The sequence below is a fragment of the Cydia amplana genome, chromosome Z (genome assembly GCF_948474715.1).
Source record: "Cydia amplana chromosome Z, ilCydAmpl1.1, whole genome shotgun sequence".
Lineage (NCBI taxonomy): Eukaryota > Metazoa > Arthropoda > Insecta > Lepidoptera > Tortricidae > Cydia > Cydia amplana.
Window position 1 is genome coordinate 26,294,474 of NC_086096.1, and position 23,323 is coordinate 26,317,796.

At 37.7% G+C, this 23,323-nt stretch overlaps 1 protein-coding gene across 1 annotated transcript in view; it reads left to right on the top strand.

Annotated features, from left to right (window-relative positions):
• The window catches only part of LOC134661374 (extracellular sulfatase SULF-1 homolog), a 78,750-nt gene that overhangs the window by 43,366 nt on the left and 12,061 nt on the right, over positions 1–23,323 (top strand). Inside the window, exons 4-5 of the mRNA XM_063517420.1 lie at positions 19,028–19,179; positions 20,710–20,879. Of these exons, the coding sequence (XP_063373490.1) occupies positions 19,028–19,179; positions 20,710–20,879 (322 nt within the window). The remainder of the gene's footprint in view (positions 1–19,027; positions 19,180–20,709; positions 20,880–23,323) is intronic.

Here is a 23,323-nt window from a genome sequence, read left to right on the forward strand (position 1 = left end):
TTGTTACATTTCTTAGTATTATAGTGTATCATTTTACAGAAAAATATAACCCATTGGAGTACAACTATTAACTAAATTCTGAATAACATTTTAATTAAATAAAACGTTATTTATAATAATCCTACTTCTGGAATAATTATTCCGTTTCTTATTCTTCATTTAAAATAAAAGTATTTGATTCTAAAATAACGATTGCAAGAATTATTCTTCTTCAAATCGATTTGAGTAAGAATAAAATTTCTGTTTTTATTCTTATTCAAGTTAATTTTTGCCCAACTCTGCTAGTACCTAAATCTTGTGTATAGTTTTGTTTTACAAACCATTTCAACAGTAATAGGTAGGTAACTACTGGTCTAACTAGTTATTTCAATTTACATACCTATGTTAACACTGTACTATTTCACTTACTTACCTACTTTCAACCAGTATGTTCGAAATCTTCTGTCAGTAAATCTAAAGCCCGGGCCACACAGTGTCTGGTGTGCCACAGGTCCATCTCGATGGGGTGATGTGATTTCCATACCTATATTTAAAACTCGCGCGTGCACGCGAGTGCCTGCATACGCATCTGGTGTGTTGCGGCCTTCAAGAAAAGCTAAGTCCGCGGTGTGTTTAACGCGCATTCGCTGTGTAGATACGCAGTGATGCAATGTTACACGAGGAATGCTGCCGACACAGGCCCAATTCCTAATGCCTGACTCACGACTGGGTATCCAGAGAAAATTAGGAACAACTGCCTGGTTACGAGTGTTGATAAGCGGAACTACTTATAATGAAGGTGAGGTGAGGTACCATGAATTCATGAACGAAAGAGTAATATTATAGACGTTTGTAGGCGTGGATTATATCTGATACTTTTTCATTGCTCATGCTCTGAAAGTGGGTCATTGTTTAGGTCACTAAACTCAAGAAATACTGTACAAGTATATACCTACTTAGTCATGTTTTGGGAAATACACATATTGTACTTTCCTCGTCTTCGAAATGAATTAACTCGGGTGAAATTCTGACTCGAACTATTGGCGCTCTCACTTGGGTGGCTTTCAAGTTTCATCCCTTGGTTAACAATCTAGAATCTATTATGAGTTACTTTCACTTTCATAAATGGTGGGTTCTAGGTAATAAATCTCAAAAATGTTTTCACAAAATCTTAACCTCAAAATGTCAATTTTCAAAACGTAATTAAATTAGGCATGCTTGTAGTGGTATACTACATACCTACATCATATATTTTGCCATACAAAAAAGGAGAAAGGCAGCCCTGTGGACCGTATATTAATACTAGGAAGTCGGCGTCGCCGGCAATCATCTCTAAACTGCACTACCTATGTAACCTATGTTACGTACAGCGTCTTACAAGATTTGTTCTAAATTTCGTATTAGTCCGTGACGTGGGCGCACGTGGGCCGGCGGACGTTGGCCATTTAGGAGAATCACGCCGGACTGTCCGCGCCGGCGCGCCGCACACCGACCGATGTAGATGGAAGTGTCCTCGCTGGAATTTGGGGTGCGACTGATCGCTCATCCGGCTGTCGTCCTCGGCAGTTCGCTGGGCCCGTCATTAGGGCGCCCACCTTGCTAGGAAGTTGGCCGATTAGATACACTTTAAATAAAGGATTGAGCAAATGGACATTATTGGATAATGACTTTAAAGTCAATAAATTGATTGTTGACACTCGAAATGTAAATTTATAATATTATTTTGAAGCTAAGTTACTTATAGGTATAGCAATAGAAAGAAAGGTTTGCGGCAATATTTAATACTTAGGTACCCACACTAAAACAGTTTAAGACCCGTCGGGAAACCAGTCCCAAAACATGTTTATGCTAAAACATGTTCAATTTCAATGTTGTTACTAAGCCGTCGGAATCGTAGGTTAACTCTCTAAGTACAACATCTACGTGATTTTCGAGTCAAGGAGCACGTGTCGACAATATATCACCGCTCTGTTAAGTGTCCATTAGGCTTGTAAATTTATACTCTGAATGAGCGATCATAAATCCGCTCGTGCTTTCCCTTCCGGGTCAGGATGTGGGCGAAGGGCACCGCCTACGACTGCTGGATGGGCCCTAATAGCAGAAAATGGTCTCGCACGCACGCGCCGTAAGTACCGACAGGCGCATCGCGCAAATAACCACTTCCGCTCGAAGATGAAAGTGGAGCCATGTGGGCCAAGCGTTTCGTCTTACCTTAGGTACTTGCCTACTATCTACTAAATCTAGTATACTTTCCGTGGGTATCATCCTTTTTACGGATTACTTTATATGTACAAAACAAATCTGGGGGCACGGCAGTGCCCCCGCCAAGTCGAGCAAAACAAAGAGGCACGGCCGTACCATCCTTTTCTCGAAGCGATTCAGGCCATTTTCAACGTCCTGTAATTTTGTGTTGGCTGAAGCTAGAACCCTGAATTTTCAGTAACCTATAGAGCTTAACATGCTTTACTTAGATATTATTCTATTCTCAAAAACATTAAATCTGAACTTGTAGTTTAAGAATTATTGTACGTCAAAGTTCCTTAGTTTCGACACTGACACACTCACCGATCATCATACTCGATCTCATAGTTACTTCTAGCGTACCCACAAGCTTCAAATTATAAACATAAGTAGTTTTTAGCTTATCAAGCCATAGAAAACCTAAAAATGGCATTAAAATCAGTGCCAGGGGGTGTTAAAACCGTATCAATAAGATATCTTTAATTTGTAATACATATACGTAATGACTTGGCAATCGCACATAATGCTTTACTCGTACCGTACTCGTAAATATGTATAATGCTCAAACTGCAATTAGCGCTAGCGTTATGTTCAATTAGAATTATTTTTAATACGTGACGATGATCCTTGTGTCATTATGCAGCCGTGCGATGGCCAAAAGTCATTATACGTATTACAAATTAAAGATATCTTATTGATATTGTTTGTTTACATAGTTCGCAAGTTCTAATGACGGCAACTTTATACTGTACATCCATCAAAAACACTACATGTAAAAAGGTGCAAGTCTCGCAACGCTTTTACTACAAAAAAGTTTTGAGATGTAATGTGAAACCAAGTCGGTTATTTTAATCAGTGCCAGGGGGTGTTAAAACCGTATCAATAAGATATCTTTAATTTGCAATACGTATAATGACTTGGCCATCGCACGGCTGCATAATGTCAAAAGGATCATCGTCACCTATTAAAAATAATTCTAATTGAACATAACGCTAGCGCTAATTGCAGTTTGAGCAATACACATATTTACGAGTACGGTACGAGTAAAGCATTATGTGCGATTGCCAAGTCATTATATGTATTACAAATTAAAGATATCTTATTGATACGGTTTTAACACCTCCTGGCACTGATTAAAATAACCGACTTGGTTTCAGATTACATCTCAAAACTTTTTTGTAGTAAAAGCGTTGCGAGACTTGCACCTTTTTACATGTAATGTTTTTGATGGGATCTCAACTCTTTTTGTAGGCAGTCCTTCTTTTCGGGTACTCATACTATGTATACACATATCATAACTAAACATATCTTCATTCATACTCACATCGTACATCGTAGTGTACCTTTACCTGCTATTTGTAGGAACTGCAACAGTAACTTTGTAATATCATATATTTATATGGGATTACAAACTTACTTATGCAGTTCTTAGATCTTTAAAACGTGACTGATATTGCAATATTTTAAGGTTTTCCCTTTATGTGGCTATTAAACCCTAACTCTGTACCAAATTTCAGCTCTCTGAGTTTATGGGAAGTACTAGTTCCATTCTGATGATCATGAGTGAGTGAGTGAGTGTCATAAATGCGAAACTTTGCTTTCGCTTAACTTCGGAACCAAATGACCTACAGACTTGAAATTTTGGATTTTAAGTATGTGATTATAGCTTACTGGATGACAAAAATTTCTGCGTTCTGGTCTCATCCAGAGGTTCTCAAATAGAGGCCTGAAAATGCGGCGAAATGGTTCCAGTAAAGGATGGTACGGCAGTGTTTGCTTCGCGCTCGACTTGGCGGGGGCACTGCCGTGCCCCCAGATATGGCGGTTTGTTTGCATAGTTCGCAAGTTCTAATGACGGCGAGTTTATATAGCATCGCTAATCTTGCGTTAATCATATTCTACTAAATATAATATAAAATATAAATATTATTTACTTAGATATTATCTAAGTAAACTGTAAAAAGAAGGTATTACGTCTTATGTTTTTTTTTTTAATTAAAAATGGGCTTACTCATGGCCACAGACTAGCCGAGGCGAAGACGTGGCCTACAATGGAGCGAGTCTGCCCAGAAGGTGCCTGTTCACTCTTGATTTGATGTTTTTAAATAAATTCAGTAAAATATGTCGAGCGAAATGTATTTAATCAAAATAAAGTGCATATTGCACGGACGGAGCTGGCTCGCTTTATTACGAAACAGATGCTTGCCGCGCCAGGGCTGCTGTGCACCTGCGGTGTCGACATATTGCTTTCCCGATTGGTTTCTCCTTCGAGATACTTGTGTACTACTCTGGTACTCGTAAAGTTCCTATCGAATTCTTGAAGTTAGACATACGTATGCAAATTGTAAGAACTAAGAACACATGATGCGAAAAATTAGAGTATAGAACACGATCATTATTAGTATCCAAATTTTATGACTGTGGGTTGGTCGCAATGAATATAAAACTCTCGGTTTGAACATACCTCCAAGGACACGACTGCTTACCTATTGTGACAACCCTACCTACTTGACCAGATAAAGAGTTCATGACTGTCGCAAGGACGGGTTGTATTCGTACTTTTATTTTGGTTCCGTATCCAAAGGGTAAAAACGGGACCGTATTACTAATAATACTCCGCTGTCCGTCTGTTTGTATGACTGTCACCAGGCTGTATCTCATGAAGCGTGATAGCAAGACAGTTGAAACAGATGACGTATTTCTGTTATTTCTGTTCTGTTACTAAAAACAAAATAAAATAAATATTAATTGGGGCTCCCGTACAACAAACGTGCTTTTTTGTCGTTTTTTGCGTAATGGTACGGAACACGGAACCCTTGGTGCGCGAGTCTGACTCGCAATTTTTTTTTCGAATCAGTATTAAGTATTAAAGACAAAACAAATGTCTGTTAATAGTATTTCTTAGAAATGTTTGTCTATAACAACGAACATCTTACTGTACTATTAATTATACTATCTATTATGCAATCTATCTGATGGTTCTATTGTGCGAAACGGGTCCTGGCAAGATTGCGAGTAAGGCTCGCTTTGTGCAAGCCTAACCTAGGTTCGGGCAGCGTTTATCGACGTCTATTCAAGATGTGCACGCATGTCAGCGGCGAGCGATGATTCGAGGATAGTACCTACTCGAAGTTATTACGTGATTCCGCAATGCTTGCCTGTTCGTTCGTAGTACAAGGAGCCATTCAGAATATTGCGTGTGTGGGACGAAGAGCAACCGAACTCGCGCATGCGTGGGCGCAGCCGCCTCACAGTCTGCCGGCTCCTCTGTTTACCTACTTACAGACGAGACGATCGTTTATTCATTATAACTGGGCCCAGGGTCATACTATTAATAGTAAACGCTTAGAGAAACTATGTATTAAAAATTACACTTAACAATCGAGTTTAAAATCTTAATTAATACCTACCAAGTACGTAACTGGAGACCTAGGGAGTCATTATATAAATTAAGTTGAAGCCACGGGATCTGTCTTCAGATCAGCAGCACTTGTTCAGAGAGCGCCTACCGCGAACCACGTTCGAAGTGTTGCCTCTCTGTCGCACTTGTAAATTCGTACGTAAGTGTGACAGGAAGGTAACACGTCGAACGTGGTTCGCGGTAGGCCCTCTGAACGTAATTATTTAGCGATGAAGAATTTATCCTATGGAAGGTTTTTTTTATTAGTGTATTCTTATAAAACTATAATGCTCAGATATTTAAAATACCTTTACCCACTCTCATATTTATTATTTTTTTTGCTGAAATTTCAGTAAATCCGACACCTCTTCGGTTAAATCTGTATTGAATCCAGGAAATTGAAAATAGGTGAACCGCCTACAAAATTTAATATGCTTAGGTAACTATATAAAAATGTTTAGTACCTAATACTTTTGGTACGTCATGTTTTAATTAAAATTACATTTATTTATTTAGTCTTATGGCATGTTTTACAAAATAGGCAATTACATATATATATACAATTATCGCGAAACAATGAAAGGTGTCCAAAATAATACAATTTAAACAGTTGACCCACGCTGCTGCGTCGGGTCGGGTGTGAGTTGCAGCAGGTCTTCTCTAGCTCCAGTATATGACTGCAGAGGGCAGCGTTTGATTATGTGTTCTATGGTTTGGATGTCCTCGCCGCATTCACACAAGGCCGAATCTTTCCACCCCCACTTATTTAAAATTACATTGATGAATGGCATGTTGGGATCGTCCGAGGCAGACCGCCGCTCTGTCTCGGCCTGAGGGGCTACCGCGAAAACCGTTTTTTGCAAATTGCGGGGATCTTTCTCTTTTACTCCAATGAAGGCGTAATTAGAGTGACAGAGAAAAATGCCCGCAATTTGCGAACTTCGATTTTCGCGGTAATAGCCCTGACGCGGCCTGAGCAGATATTACGGGGCTACGGGCAGGCACCAACCCGCGGCGACCTCGCTGCCCGCGGTTGCAGTGTCGTGTGACCGCATATTATTTATTCCCTCCTATAAGTTTACAATGATATCAGTAGCGTACCTATTTCGCTATGTCTACCTACCATGAAGACCTGGCTCACACGCTGCCGCTAGTTCCATTGTTGTGCAACTCAGCACAAAAGACATGTGTCAATATTTTTATAACGTCTAAAACAGAGACGGACACCTCAAATTTTACGACTAGTAAGTAATAATACCTAACCCTTTAAATAAGCTATATATCTATGTAATTTGTAAATACCTGTAAATACCTTTATATATCTATGTAATTCAGGTTTATAAAATGTTCTCTCTTAAACAATTGAGAAGCTTAACCTATTCACAGAATACGAAGTAAAACTCAGATTCCACAAAACATTTCGTAATCAGTTAGATGTTGCGTGGGGCGAATGGCTTGCTAGTGGCCCTTCCCTAAAGGTCGTGGGCGCGAATAGGTCAGCGCGGGCACTCGCGGGTACTCGCGGCGCGAGCGCTGGAGCCCTTACCTCGGATCAAATTCCTTTGCAAAGCACCTGTTATTATTTAAGTATGAACATTAATCTTCATTGCTCGTCAATTAACTTTGAGCGGAGCCATTATTTTATTAGGTAACAAAATGTGGAATTATGGTACGTTTTGCACTTCGTGTGTGTCCGTCTGTCGAACAGCTCGAATAGCGTTTAGTATCCAGACACAATACTGAATTAGTATTTCACGTGTAGGCAACTAGGGTTTGTTGCACTTGTCAAGCGTGTATGGAAAATACTACATATTTTTAAAATTAACTGATACCGTTATAAAACTTTTCTTAAAACATAAGCACTATTGGGAAAAACAAGGCCTGTACCTACTTACTTACATTTTAATAGTGTCAATGCAATGTCATTAATTGTAGAGTCTAACACGCTAGAGTAACTACTCTCGTTTAATTCCAATCTCTTTTTCTTAAAATTTCGTCACAATTTCCGCTTCGACTACTAATTTACAATCTCAGTGGATAACTTCAGTGCAATGATGGAAATCAAGTCGGTCATTTTTTTATACAACACTTGCGCTGGTAAATAGTACTAAGTGCAACTACGGTGTTGCAGACACTTGTACGAGTAGGTATGTAACTGACGTTGCGCGTGAGCGCGTGGCATTGTAAGTACAATCCTCAGATACAATACACCGACAGCTGCGGACCTAAGACGTTATTTTCGCGTTTTATGGAACTTGTCTACTATTGCCTTGTTGTTTATTAAATTAGATTACAGAAAATCTGCCAAAGGGCACTGTCATTGTATTTTAATTAATAACTACATAATAAATTGTCATATAATATAATGTATTCTGACTAAACATTTAGGTACACAGTGTTGAGCTTAGTATGGATCAAACGAAAGCCAATGCCAGGATTTCAGCGATAATTTATGGTTTCGAAGAAATAATCGATATAATGTTGTTGGTGAACTTCGCTAACCTGATTATTATAAAACTATGAGTGTAAGACAAGTACCTGTGCCCTTACGTAATAACGGCCAGGACACCAAGTACCTGTTTACTTCAAATTTATCAGGTATGACCGTAAACTGTTCAAATGGTAATCAATACATGGAGACGAAATTCGATAACTTCTGCAAAGCCATACATTTTCGATGAATATACATGTGGCTAAAATGGTGGCTCGTTTGATCCATAGTAGCCATACTCAAAGCGTGAACCTGTACAATAAACCATTCTAGATACTATAACCTATAACGAATACGAGAGGAATCTTAGTCACTACTTCGCATTTTAATACTCACCTTTTTTGTCATTATACATTTTTATTGCTCTTTGTATAGTGTAAACGAATAATTACCTACTCGTACTTACTTGAGATTGTTGAGAATTGTTTCGTCAAGGAAACAAACATTTAAGTAAGAGTCCCGCTCCCGCATGAAGTTGGATGTCGGAGTAAGCCGTTAATTAATTGAATGGAATTCTACTTTTTTCATTATTGCGTGTCGCGGTGTGTGTGACGTCCTGCTTAGCGACCGGACATTCGATAATTTAACACGAGAGAGTTTATCTTTGTTCATTAGACAATATTCAGTTATATGCGTCCAGATGAGGTCATTTACATATGACGTCACATCACATTCTTGAAGGGGTGTGAGGTTACCTACGTGCAAAGCCCATTACCTATAGGTACCGTTTCTTATTAAAATTTCTCTTGAAAATGTACCTAAATGTCTATATGGGACCCATTGCATTAAAGTAACACAAAAGTCAGAAATTGTAGTCAAAGTCCGACAGTCGCACTTCACTCGCGAAACGCCCTATACAAAACGGCCAGAGGCCGTGACGTCATCGCCCACGTTGTAGTATGGACAAAACAAGAAAATTGCGTTTTTGTCGGTGAAATATTGCGTTTATGTATATAGTTGCTGTACAATATTTTTTTTGGTGAAATGTAAGGAATCGAATGGTACCCTTACTTTTATCGTTTTTGGAAGTTAAAAAAAACTTGAATTTTGAAACTTTTAGGTCCTGTATTTTTGTAATTTTTCAATATTTTATTTTATTATCCACATTATTGTGATAAATTGCTCGTTTGCTATCTATTTTACTAGATTTTGTTATAAAATTCAACATGTGTCAACATCCCTATTGTATATCGTTACCCCTATACAATAATGCATTTATGTAGCAGTGAGACTCCCACTCCCACTGTGGGAGCGAGTCAAACATCAAGTATGGTAGGGTTTTGTAGGTAGTAACACAATAATACACGGCGCCTGACATACTACGTGGTGATTCCCCATAATCATGCCACACGCACTACCCCTACTTTACGATTCTAGCCGCTACGCATTCGCGTCAAAAAATCAAATTAACTGATCGCGTCCGCTTTGCTTCATACCACGCCGCTTCGGCTTCGAGTTCGCGTGCGGCCGCCCACAAAGCACACTTCCATACTGTCACCATTAGTCACCAACAACGCAACAACCCGTTCATAAATACCTAGCACATACATGAACAAAGAATTAAATTTAGCTCTTTTTTCTTTTTTTTTCTTTTTCTTTTTTTTTCTTTTTTCTGTGAAATCCGAAAGGTAAGAATTCAGAGTTTGGGCCATGCTTAGTGTGACAATTTAATTTCAAATCACGAACACCTTAGAATTAGAATTAAGCACGTCATATAGTAATAAATATAAATAATATTAATTAATGTAAACATCGATCTCGATGTTTGTTGAACTTGTGTCGTTTACATGATTTAAACCTAAGTATTTGCGATTTGATAAGAAATGTCATAAGTTATCAGTTTCGTTCCTTGTTCTTATGCCAGTTATGCCACACACTTGGTATGCCGGCGGATCCGCCCTTCTATGTTTCAGCCTACGCTCAGACCATATCTATTATGCGTTTTCTTGTGATAGGCTCCTTAAGGAGTAGCCCGAAACGTTATTATAACGAATTCCGACCGCATCAATAGGTACGTTATGTAGCTACTGCAGAGTTTCTGACTGCTATGCTATACTTATTGGCCACTACAATCTACATAGTAAGTAATTGGCTAATTGACCACTCTTAACAATAAGACTTATTCTGGCTTATACTTAGGAAATTAGATTCGGATCCCGACTGTGATAGTCGGGACCACATAAATGTTGTGAATAAATGTGAGTAATTTAAGGCAAAAATAACTGAAAGACAAGCGTTAATTAATACATTACTTGTATTTTATAAACTATGCACTTCGCCTCTTGATTTTATACCGGCAAAGTCTACCTTGCGGTCCATTTTTGAAAACATAACGAATAAAAAATTTCCTATTGTGTCTATGGTGAACATAAAACACACGTCTGTTAAAGTGTCTGATCCTTTTACATACGAAGCTGTAAAAAGTGGAATGCTAAGGGAGCACCACAGAACAAGTAGAATGGCGATGCGAGCAGGGTACGTGTCGCCGCCGGTTATGAGCAAACGCTCGCATGCTAGTACTCGCCCGCGCTGACCGAAAAACGTAAACATGCCTTTTGCGCCACAATAATGTTCAGATTAAGAAGCCAGACATCAAATCTGTCTAAAGGAGGCGTGTCCATTCACCAGGCACACAAGTTTTTACTACAGTTGCGCGAGAAATGTGGAAATGTGGAGAGGAACGAGCGGCGACACCGGTTCCGATACTAACTGCGCGCGATAGCCGTTCTAACCTCTTTAATATGTTCTGTGGGGAGCACCATCACCAGTGGCATTCCAAGGATGTTTACGAGTACGCATTCAGCACCACCTGCGAGTCACCGACATACGATACTCACGCTCATTTTGCCCTGTGTGTTAAGACTAGGTTACACATACAGGCACATACTTGTATTAAGACGTACACCACTGTTAGAAAATAAAATTTGTAAAATGAATAAAAAATATAATTTTAAGAAAAAATAACATTAAGAGTTGTTCGTCAGGAAAGGTTCGTTAACTTACTTAAATACTGACTATTATAACTGAATTATTGACTAAGCATTTCGTAATGAGTGGCATACTAGGTAGGTACATTAAGGTATTTTTAACCGCCTTCATTTGTTTTGATCTAAAAAATGATTTAAACTAGCACGATCTTCACTCGTTATTTCAACTATAGCGGAACTTTATTGCACTCATTATGTAGGTATATGTGCACTTACCTACTTTTGTTACCTATTTCTACCTACTCTGACGTTTCGAATGTTACCTTCTTGGTCGCAGGCAAGAACAAATAATTTATATTAGCATTCATTTATCAAGCCCTTAAAACAAATATTTTGCATCTACCACTATGTTTGGTTGTTTCCTAATAACTTTGCCTTAACTATGGAGCTGCAGATGTAACCAAAACATAGACCCTGGTTTCAAATTACGTCGCGACATTTCGCTTTTTGCGAGCCCTGCGTATTGCGTAGTAATAAAAAAATAAAAATCGTTTATTTCCGAAAAATATTCACATGGATACAGTTTTTACTGACCTCCACACTAGGCAATGCCTGTCCCGTGGAGGAGAGAAAGATAATATACCTAAATACAATAATGCTAGTAAAACGAGTAACAATTTTAAATTAAGTTATTACAGAAAGTATTATTAGAGAGCTGAAATAGGTAGGTATTATACATTAGTTATTGCAATAGGTACCTAAGTCTAAATTATAATGCTAGACGGTGGTTATTGAATTTAGTAAGATAAATAAAGATAAAGCAAAATAAAGTAAGTTGTTGACTCTTAACTTGACAAAGTAAATATTAATATTAGGCTATAATAAAATGTATGTTGTGTGTGTTAATATTTACTTTTTCTACTCCAGCACTTAAATGTGTCAATTAAATGACTGACAGTGATATCTAAAGCAATGTCATTTGAATGCTTTGTCTATAGGCTCATAAGATGACTGCTAGCAGTCATCTTATGAGTATAATACAACTGCTTTATTTTTTTTAAAGATACAAGTTCCGATCATCTTGATTGAAAGAGGTATGTTTTCATTTACAATAATAACTCTTTTTTTTTTTTGAAATAATAACTCAATTTTTTTTAAATAATAACTCTTTTTTTTTAATAATAACTCTTTTTTTTTAATAATAACTCTTTTTTTTTAATAATAACTCTTTTTTTTTAATAATAACTCTTTTTTTAATAATAACTCTCTCTCTTTTTTTTTTTTTTTTTTTTTTTTTTTTTTTTTTTTTTTTTTTTTTTTGCTGCAGCTGTCATAGAAAAAGTAATGTATACAACAGCTCATAATTGGTTCTTAAAATTCTCGGGTCTTTTTTTACAAAACTCGACTTTTTTTTTTTTTTTTTTGCTGCAGCTGTCATAGAAAAAGTAATGTATGCAACAGCTCATAATTGGTTCTTAAAATTCTAGGGTCTTTTTTTACAAAACTCGACTACGTCTCGTTTTGTAACTTCGACCCTTGAATTTTAAGAACCCTTATTATATCACTGTTGCATAAACTACTATATTAGATATTGCGGAAGCCCTCTCCGATCGACAATACAATTGGGGCATCAATTGATTTACTTATATAAAACAACATTGTAATTTATTTTTCACCTCAGCAGCTCGAACAAGGGTACTTTGATTCTTAAAAACAGTGAGCAAAATGCGATTTTGCTCACTGAGTGAGACAAAATGACATTCAAGTGACCTTTATAGTCAAATGTCATTTCAACATGCGGGGTCTAATAAAAGTTCGAAATACTTGGGTTCTATTATCTCTGTCCCTTTCACACTGTTAGCAAAAAGAAACAGACAAAAAAAAGTTAAAACGACATTCAACAGTATATTCACGGTTTATAATAGACCCCCGAAAAACTTCAGACCGCATCGTTCCAAACCACGTACGAGTATAAATTCTTAATAATTAATAAATAAAAATAAAGTTAAGATTTCATAAAAACTGATAAAATACTATATTTTAGGTATTTTATTGTACAATTAAAATAACGAACTCAAAAAATACACAGATCATCACGCAAAATTAATTATTTTACTTTTAAGAATTTCTACCATAGTTGACAAATAGTACGTATCCGCAATTCGGACCGTATCTTACAAAGATTTTTTTTGTTGTCAAAGTTGGCGATTGAAGTGTCAGTTAATGTTTGTTATTTCTATATTATTTTACTGGAATTTATTATTACGTTTTGTTTTTGTGTTCCATTGCGGTAATTAAACTTAATTGTTTGTATATCTTAAGAAAACATGAGTGCAGGTATTAAGTGATGAAGAAGGATTACATTTTTCAAGTTGTCTAATAGGTATGTTCTCACTGCGCTGAGGTGAAAAATGTTGTGTACTACACGAGATCAAAGTTATTTACATCTCGTGCGCTTTTGAGTCCCTTACTACGCTCAAGATTCTAAATTAGATTCACTCGCTACGCTCGTGAATCTATTATAGAATCTTTCGCTTGCACGGGACTCAAATAAGCACTCGAAGAAATATCAAACTTTGATCACTTGTTGTACAAATAACTATTATTACTCTATATTCATTATTTTGAATGATAAAATATCAACCAAAGGTCCGGATTATAAAAACTTTCAATTTTTTTTGTTTTTGTTGTCTGTAATGTGTAACATAAATTAGAAAGTAGGAACCTACATACTTTAAAAACTGGCCTAGTGCGTGTCGGACCACGCATAATGGAGAGATCTGTTTTATTTCATAATTCGTTAAAAAATTGACGGGCCCCTTTAAGTATTTTTTTTTTATTTAAACTTAATTAAGTAGCGGCTTACAAAATACACCTATATTCCAAATAAATTTTATAAAAAGACACCCTAAACCACAGAACATATTAAAGAGGTTTAATGTTACCTCTTTAATATGTTCTGTGCCCTAAACTTTCCGAGTAAAATGGCTGTGACACCGACAGACGGACATGAATGTATAAGGGTTTTGTTTTTGCCACTTTGGCTACGAAACCCTAAAAAGGTATACAATCGTACAAGAATCTGTTACGGCAGTCGACGACCCTGGGTTCTAATGAAACCAGATATTGCTTTCCAGGAGCCCGTGCTGATATAACTCATATAACATTTACGAGTTTGCCCTATGATCCTCCTGGCATTTACGTTACCTTGCCCAGTGTCTTGGAACAATAAAGTGTAGCTAGTATCTATACTATAGGTAAATACCTACTATTAGTTATCCAACACATAACGTAAATAACAACGTTGCTAATCCAAAACGTGTAATTTTTTTGCCAATCGATGTTAAAATGCATTTCGTGGATAAGTCAAGTCATTAAGTAGTGCTTAATGCTACTAATTATCGCCATGCACGAATGTACGATACTGAATGAACAAACATAAATTTACCACGAGAACCTTCTCACCTCCTCCTTGTGTATGTATTTGTTTGTGTAATTAGACATAAGTGGCTCCGTCACTTGGAATATAGGACGAGCCACAATATAAGATGGAGATGAGTCAGTGGGGCTTTTAAGGGCATAGATAAGTGACCTGGTAGTGTATTCAGACTGGATGCGCGACCGCGGACGAGTTGGGATCTGAGAAGGCCCGGTGTAATGTGACATCGAGAATTACGACTACTTAAATGTAAACAAAGAGCAGACTTATACTGGTTATCTTGAACGTTCGACTGTAAGGTGGTGGTACGTAAGCTACTGGCATAAGTAGCTAGAGTCAAACCAAAGAAAGTCTGCAGCGCAATAATTTGACAGCGAATTAAAAAACTACATATGGCAATGTTTTTTAGCAGTCAGTAAACGTCATGCACTATGGTATGTGTTTGTCAAAATCGTTTAAATATTCGTTGTGTTTGGTGATGAACGAAATAAACATGGTAAAACTTTACAAAACCGGCGTGCGGGAGTTACTTTTCCGCATGACGAATAATTTTACACTTGTAAAAAGTCAGCACGAGGCGATTCAAGCTGAAAAACGACAATGTTTACAAAATTTGGAGTTGATGACGGGTAAGTGGAATGAAACATCTTAATACTTCACCATATGTACCTACTTAGATAATATAATATTGGTTTAGACTAAGGTTTCACACCAAATTGAACACACCTAATAGGTATAGGCATACTTATGAACTTCCTCTAACATTTCGTGAAACTCATTGGTACTAGCCGGGTTTTGAGCTCGAACCCACAACCTCCATGCTTATGCTCACGGCATGGGTACCTACTAGTTAAAGCTACAATTTATTTTTAATAATATGTTTATTGTTTTAATGGTTTATTTCGTTTTTACGAAAACTTTAGTTCGCAAATTGCGGGCAATTTCTCTGTCAATCTAATTACGCCTTAATGGGAGTAAAAGAGAAAGATGCCCGCATATTGAGAACTTCGGTGTTCGCGGTAGGCCCTCTGTATCTATTTACCGCCGTCGCGGATATTACAAATGCTTATTAATTTTGATGAAGCCAAATATCACATTCTCCCAATATTATTTATCAATATTAGTATATGTCTAGGTACATATTAATAGTGACATCTATTGTTGGAAGGAAATTTATTTTACCATAAAAATTAAGCTGTGCATACAGCTTAATTTTTTCATAGACGGTAAATATGGTAGAAATTTCACAAGTATTAAGACTATTTAATCCGTTTTCTGTGGTGTTGTCGCATACTGATTTTTAAAAACTACTTTTAATCTAGCGCTGCAGACTTTCTTTGGTCTTACTCTATACTGCTTGCTGTTGCAGTCTTTATCGCCGAAGCTCCAACATTAACGTGACAGCTCGATAACCACAACAGCCTGTTAACGATTAGATAGCTTCTCGGGTTAACATTGCTGTAATCGCCATCCTGTCAGCATGTAGGTATAGTACCTAATACTTGTCCAGCATGTATGCTGTGCGAATGCAAGGATACCGTATCTAATAGGTACTTACATGTACAATACGTATCTACATGTGACAGACCTGATCAAGCATTTTAAGTAAAGGCTAAAATTACAAAACAATAAGGAAATCGAAATTTCGTTATCGAACGTCTTTATCACTCTTGGATATTCGAGCGATAAAGAGGCAGATAACTAAACTAAGTTCGAGTCCATAGGTCTAGACCTGAACTGTAATAAATGTGAACTATATATTCACGATCCGTCACTAAACCACTCGGACGTTACAGAGAAATTCAATACTATAACACCTAATGTTACCACTGTTACAAGAGATTCCCTTAGCCTCCTGGGGACTCCAATTTTTGACGTTTATTTTCCAACATTTATCAGTAACACCGTTTCCAAATTTCAAAATTACGCCGATCGTCTTCTAGAAATCAGCCCCCATTCAGCCCTCACCATTCTTAAATTTTGTCTTTTTGTTCCCCAGTTAATGTATGTGCTTCGCTGCAGCCCTTTCTGGAAACATGTAAATTTGCTGCTACCTATAGACTTCATGGTCCGGACTACCTTAGAGCGTATTCTTAATATAAAGCTATCCGATCAATCGTGGTTACAAGCGTCTCTACCCGTTCGGTACGGCGGGCTGGGCTTACGCAAAATCTCTAGCGTTTCACTGCCGGCATTTCTATCGTCCGTCCATAGCTCTGCTGATCTTGTAGGAAAAATCCTAAGGGTTTTACCCACAAACTATGAGATCACAGGCTTGGGCGATGCTAGAAATGCCTGGCTGTCTGCATGCCCGGGAATTGACCCTCCATATAATCTAAAATCACAGAGGAGCTGGGATGATGCTTTATCGAAATTAACGTATACCACATGTTTAGATAACAGCGAAGGAGCTGAACGCGCTCGTTTGATCGCAGTTGGTTGTAGGGACGCTGGCCACTGGCTCAACGCATATCCCTCACCCAATACTGGCACTCATCTAGACGGAAACACCCTCCGTGTGGCAGTTGGTCTACGCCTGGGGGTTCCAATCTGTGCGCCGCATATATGCCACTGTGGGAGTGATGTGGATCAGATGGGGCGTCATGGTCTGTCTTGCCAGCGAAGCGCGGGGCGATTGTCTCGTCACGCCACGCTCAATGACATTATCCGCCGGTCTCTTGTCACCGTCAACGTGCCTGCGATACTCGAGCCGGCCGGTATAGCTCGGGACGATGGCAAGAGACCTGATGGTATGTCGCTGATTCCGTGGAGGATGGGACGAGTGTTGGTGTGGGACGCGACCTGCGTGGACACACTGGCACCGTCTCACCTTCACGGTACTACCAAGAAAGCGGGTGCTGCTGCCGAAGCTGCCGAGACCCTCAAGAGGCGGAAATACGGGGGTCTCGACGCCAATTACAACTTTATTCCTTTCGGTGTTGAGACCCTCGGTCCGTGGGGTCCGGGAGCTCAAAATCTATTTACATATTTGGCCAAACGGCTGGTTGAGGTCACTGGGGACAAAAGAGCTGGCAGCTTCCTCGCTCAACGAATAAGCGTTGCAATTCAGCGAGGAAATGCTGCCAGTATCTTTGGTACTATGCCCCAGGGGCCCTCTTTAGATATAGATTTTTAGTTTTCCTTTTTTAAGTAGTAGTTTTAGTTTTGTATTTTATTTAGGTTACTTTATGTTGTTTATATTTCTTGAAATAAACCTTTTTTAGTATTTAGTAAAATGTAGTATGTATACCCAAGTCGCAATAGTCTAACTGTGGTTAAAAAAACTAAATTTTGATTTTCTTGTTTTCCGGTAGGCCCTCTGTAAACAAACCGCCTTGATGCATCATTTCATGCCTATTTTATCATCTGTGAAATCTTGTCAAAAACAGTTTAAGGCACAGTCTGTATAAGTTACTCTATGGTTTACGATAGGCGCTAGTGCTGCACTCTGGCGGCAGAACATTGCGGTAATATACCCCCTATTACTTAGTGACTTACCTATTGTAATAGATTGCGCTTGACCGCAAGCAAGCAGGAAATATAAGTAATTTATTGAGATGTCGGTCCTGGCACTCCCCGCACTCCTGGCTCGCCCGCCACGAAAATGAAGCTCCAGACTCTCTGCATTTGCATTGAAGATTCCGAAATTAAAATTTGAGCAGCATTGTCTCTCAACGAACAATGATTTGTTGCCTCGCAGCGCTTTTTATTCCGAACCTCCCATCGTTTTCATTCTTGCCATTTAATTGGAATTCTAGTATTGTACTTAGTACTGCGTTATTTCTTGGAAGTACCTAAATGGTAATTTTGCGAGAATATTTACGAATGTTTTCACGGATTCGAATTTCCGTTATATATATTCCTCGTTATTTTAAGTACGAGTAGGTATTTACGTATTTTAAGTCCGAGGTACGTAGGTAATTATGACGAAATAGTATTAAAAAGTAATTAATGCTTTAAATGTGGACATACCATAGCATAGGTGATTGGTTTGCTCTAAGCATATAAAATTTATAAGGCCTAATAATAGTAATAATTAATAGTTGTTTAAAAAAGTTATTATTTTGTCACGTGTCCTTGAGTGAGAAAAAAGCATTACTTACTATTTTCGACTTTGGTAGGTATTTTATTTTACGTATTAGTTATAAACGATATGTATTATATATCGCCATTTTTTTTGTCTAAGTTACCTATTCTGCGTTTTTCTTTGTTTAATGCCTGCACCTACTACTGTTTCTGTTTAGCCTGGTGGTTGACTGGTAGAGAATGCCTTTAGGCATTAAGTCCGCCATTTGTACTTTATTTGTTATATTGTGCAATAAAGTTTAAAATAAATAAATTAAAATATCCAATTGCTCACATATTTTCGTCTTTATATGTGGCTGTGTGTAAGTGTGTATTTGTATAGTTTGAATTTATTTTTGACTTAGGTAGGTATTTTACTTATTAGTTATAAATGATTTTCAATTGCTCACATATTTTCGTCATTATACATGGCTGTAGATATATAATGTATGTGTGTATTTGTATAGTTGAATTGTAATCCGCAGGCTACTTCGGCAAGTACCTGAACAAGTACAACGGGTCGTACATCCCCCCCGGCTGGCGCGAGTGGGGCGGCCTCATCATGAACTCCAAATACTACAACTACAGCATCAACATGAACGGCAAAAGGATCAAACATGGAGATGACTACCAAAAGGTATAAAAACGACATTACTACATTTGTGTTTCCATAGGCTATGAAAACAAACTTTAGGCTCCATCAACTCTCAATTAGTTAAATTATAAATATGTATAAACAGGTATAAAGGTGAATCGACTTTTAGAACACTGATTTCGAGTTTTTACTTTTTTATTTACACGGGCAGTATTAGCTTACGTAAGTATTTAATTAACACATTAAATTAACAACTTGATCAGATAAAAGTTAGATGTTGTACGGTATATTTTTCGCACTTGTATCGTAATGTACTATTTTAGGTATAAGTAATTATGAATTCAGTGGTCTCGAGTCTAAACATAGTGTAGCACACAGAACATAGTAAAGAGGTTATAACGGCTATCGCGCGCAGTTAGTATCGGAACCGGTGTCCCCGCTCGTTCCTCTCCACATTTCCACATTTCTCGCGCAACGGTAGTAAAAACTTGTGTGCCTGGTGAATGGATACGCCTCCTTTAGACAGATTTGATGTCTGGCTTCTTAATATGAACGTTATTGTGGCGCAAAAGGCATGTTTACGTTTTTCGGTCAGCGCGGGCGAGTACTAGCATGCAAGCGTTTGCTCATAACCGGCGGCGACACGTACCCAGCCCTAGTAGCACGGTCGCATTTTTATCGTTTATCACCATGCCTGTCACGTTCTAACAAGTATGTAAGTGCGAAAGTGACGGGCATAGTGATAGTCGATAAAAACGACGGCCGTGCTGAGCCCGCTGCTCGCATCGCCATTCTACTCGTTCTGTGGTGTAGCATCTCGGTGGCGACGTGCCTTAAATATTACGATCTTATTTATTTTTCACTAGCACTCCACTCGCTTTAAGTGGTCTCTTGCTCACGCAGCGGTACTTATTATTAAAGTATAACTGACGGCATTTTTTGTATGATACCTACTTATCATAATATATGACAAACCGAAAACACTGTAGTAAGAGTCTACAATTTTTTTATAAATATAGGTGGGAAGGGTTATCCTCCCCTAGAAAATTTAAAGTTCGCGCCTTTTCTACTGATCTATATACTATAGTCAAATCAATAGTCTTCAACAAAAAAATATTCAAAATTTCGTTAAAATCCCACCCTTGAATTGAACCCATGTAATTATATTTTATAATTGCCTTATTTATGTTCAGTTTTTAAACCAATATAGTGATGCTTAAAGAAATATCCAAATCATATTATACATGCCAAATTGCATCTTTCTAGTCTAGCACTAATTGTCACAGAGTAAAGCCTCGGACGGACAGACAGACATGCCGAAACTACTAGGGTTCCTAGTTGACTACGTAACACTAAGAAAAAGGATTATTTTGCAATTGGTTTCAATTTTGATTGTTATGCATATAACATAGGCAGATAGTTATTCGCGTTCTATAAGTATTTACCTACACAAAAACCGAAATCACGAGTGGAAGTAATCGACCTGGTGTTTTTGTCCTGTCACGTCGCAATAAAGCTCCTTACCGTTTGCATAAATAAAAATGTGAAGGTATAAAGGCGTGATTGTTTCAGGATTACTACCCGGACCTGATCGCAAACGACTCCATAGCGTTCCTCCGCGCTTCGAAGCGACGTTTCGCGCGCAAGCCGGTCCTGCTCGTGATGTCGTTCCCGGCGCCCCACGGGCCAGAGGACTCCGCGCCACAGTACTCGCATCTCTTCTTCAATGTGACAACTCATCAGTAAGTCGCTCTCTTTAAAATTCAATACCGTTGAAGCTTAAAATGTTGCCCTGGCGAGTAGGGCTTGCAATTCGAATATTCGAATTTGTCGAATATTCAACCTGTTTTGATATTCGAATATTTTTTATTACTTTTTAATATTCGAATATTCGAATATGTCGTCAGAAAAGAACGAATATTCGAATAGAGTCTGTGCGAAAATAGAAGAGTCGTGGAATGTATTGGGCCCCATACATTCCACGACTCTTCTCTTTCCGCACAGACTCTACCTGAAAGTTTTGAATATTTTCAATCCCCACTGGCGAGTAAGTTCCATCGCCCGTCAAGTATCTATCCTGAGCAAAACGGGACTGTCTAAAAAGCCCCTTAAACAATGATAATAAGGCGATAATAACGCTGGACTGTCTTTATTTCCGTTTATTTTTACTTTAAGATTGAATACTGTATGAGTTAACTTAGGTATTGCAAATATTATGTGTAAATCTAAATAAAGGAACCAAAGAAACGTCAGCTTTACCGAGCTTTTTTTCGGTCGTGCATCGGTGGTCGTCTGTGATAGTAGCGCTCGTACTGACTAGGGTTTGCTCCCGGGAAATACCGGTACCGAAAGTACCGGGCATTCCCGGGATTTAGAGCCAAGCAAAGAACCGGGATTTCAAAATTAAAATCCCGGTACTCCCGGGATTTTCGGGACTAAAATTTCCGGTACAATATTTGACTGCTTTCTGTTACTTAGCATGATGTTTATGTTTATGTTTTATAAAGAAAATAAATATATTTTATCAGTCTAAGGCTGATGGACTTTTACGGCTGACCACTACATTAAAATAAATTTAAAAAAAAGTCAATGGGTTTGACAATGCCGACAATATAAAATTGCGTAATTTGATACTTTAAGGGCATAAATGTTTGTACGATAAATAATTTTATACGAACAATTAGTTATTTCATATTTGTATACTAACTAGAAGCAAAAATAGAGACAATTTTGTAATTAATAAAATACTACTTTTAATTCAGATTCAAACACGGTATAAGAAACTCACATATGATAATGATATTTTAAATGAATTAATAATTCTGGCTGAATAATTTCTTGATTTGTCGTATTGATAGTTCTGTTATTATATGTTCGAAGGTCCACAGCCCATTTTGAACGCATGCGAAAATTATCAATTTTTAGGGTTCCGTAGCCAAATGGCAAAAAACGGAACCCTTATAGATTCGTCATGTCTGTCTGTCTGTCCGTCTGTCTGTCCGTCTGTCTGTCCGTCCGTATGTCACAGCCACTTTTCTCCGAAACTATAAGAACTATACTGTTGAAACTTGGTAAGTAGATGTATTCTGTGAACCGCATTAAGATTTTCACACAAAAATATAAAAAAACTATAAATTTTTGGGGTTCCCCATACTTCGAACTGAAACTCAAAAAAAATTTTTTCATCAAACCCATACGTGTGGGGTATCTATGGATAGGTCTTCAAAAATGATATTGAGGTTTCTAATATCATTTTTTTCTAAACTGAATAGTTTGCGCGAGAGACACTTCCAAAGTGGTAAAATGTGTGTCCCCCCCCCCCCCTGTAACTTCTAAAATAAGAGAATGATAAAACTAAAAAAAATATATGATGTACATTACCATGTAAACTTCCACCGAAAATTGGTTTGAACGAGATCTAGTAAGTAGTTTTTTTTTATACGTCATAAATCGCCTAAATACGGAACCCTTCATGGGCGAGTCCGACTCGCACTTGGCCGCTTTTTTTATCCTTTTTCACAAAACGTCTTACATATTTAAAAAAAATGATGATATTACTGAGCCACAATTCAGTTTTTGCCAATCAACAAAGATAGTAAAAATATCATGTAGTTTAGGAACAAAAACCAAATTATATTAATGATTGTGTGACTTAAAGACACATATTATGGTACAAAAGAAGTGTGTACCTTCACAGTACTAGTTTTTTATTGTTTTAAGAAAGATTCGTGGTCGTTTTACGCTTTTTTTTTACTGAAAATTGATGTGAAAACTGATTTTTGAAGGCAGTCCCGAAAGTACCGAAAATACCGGGAAATCCCGGTTCCATTTTTGCCCGGTACCGAAAATCCCGGTTCTTTTAAACAGTACCGGTTCTGCAATCCCTAGTACTGACACACCTACATTACTTAACGCTATAACTACAGGGGGACTCCTGGCAGTCAGGTTCATGGTCTAACGCGGAAATTGTAAAAACTTACATTATAATAGAAAGCGAAATTACACATTAGAATTTATTACGTAGGTATAATTAGGACATGAATTTCCGAAGTTTACGACTAAGTATATCTTCTAGTAAGAGCAATGATTATTCATTCAAACAAACGCGCAGTAGGTAATTATACCTATACTAAGCATAAAACAGTTCGTTAAGTTGCCAAGTGCATTAAACTTTTGCGTCGTCGTG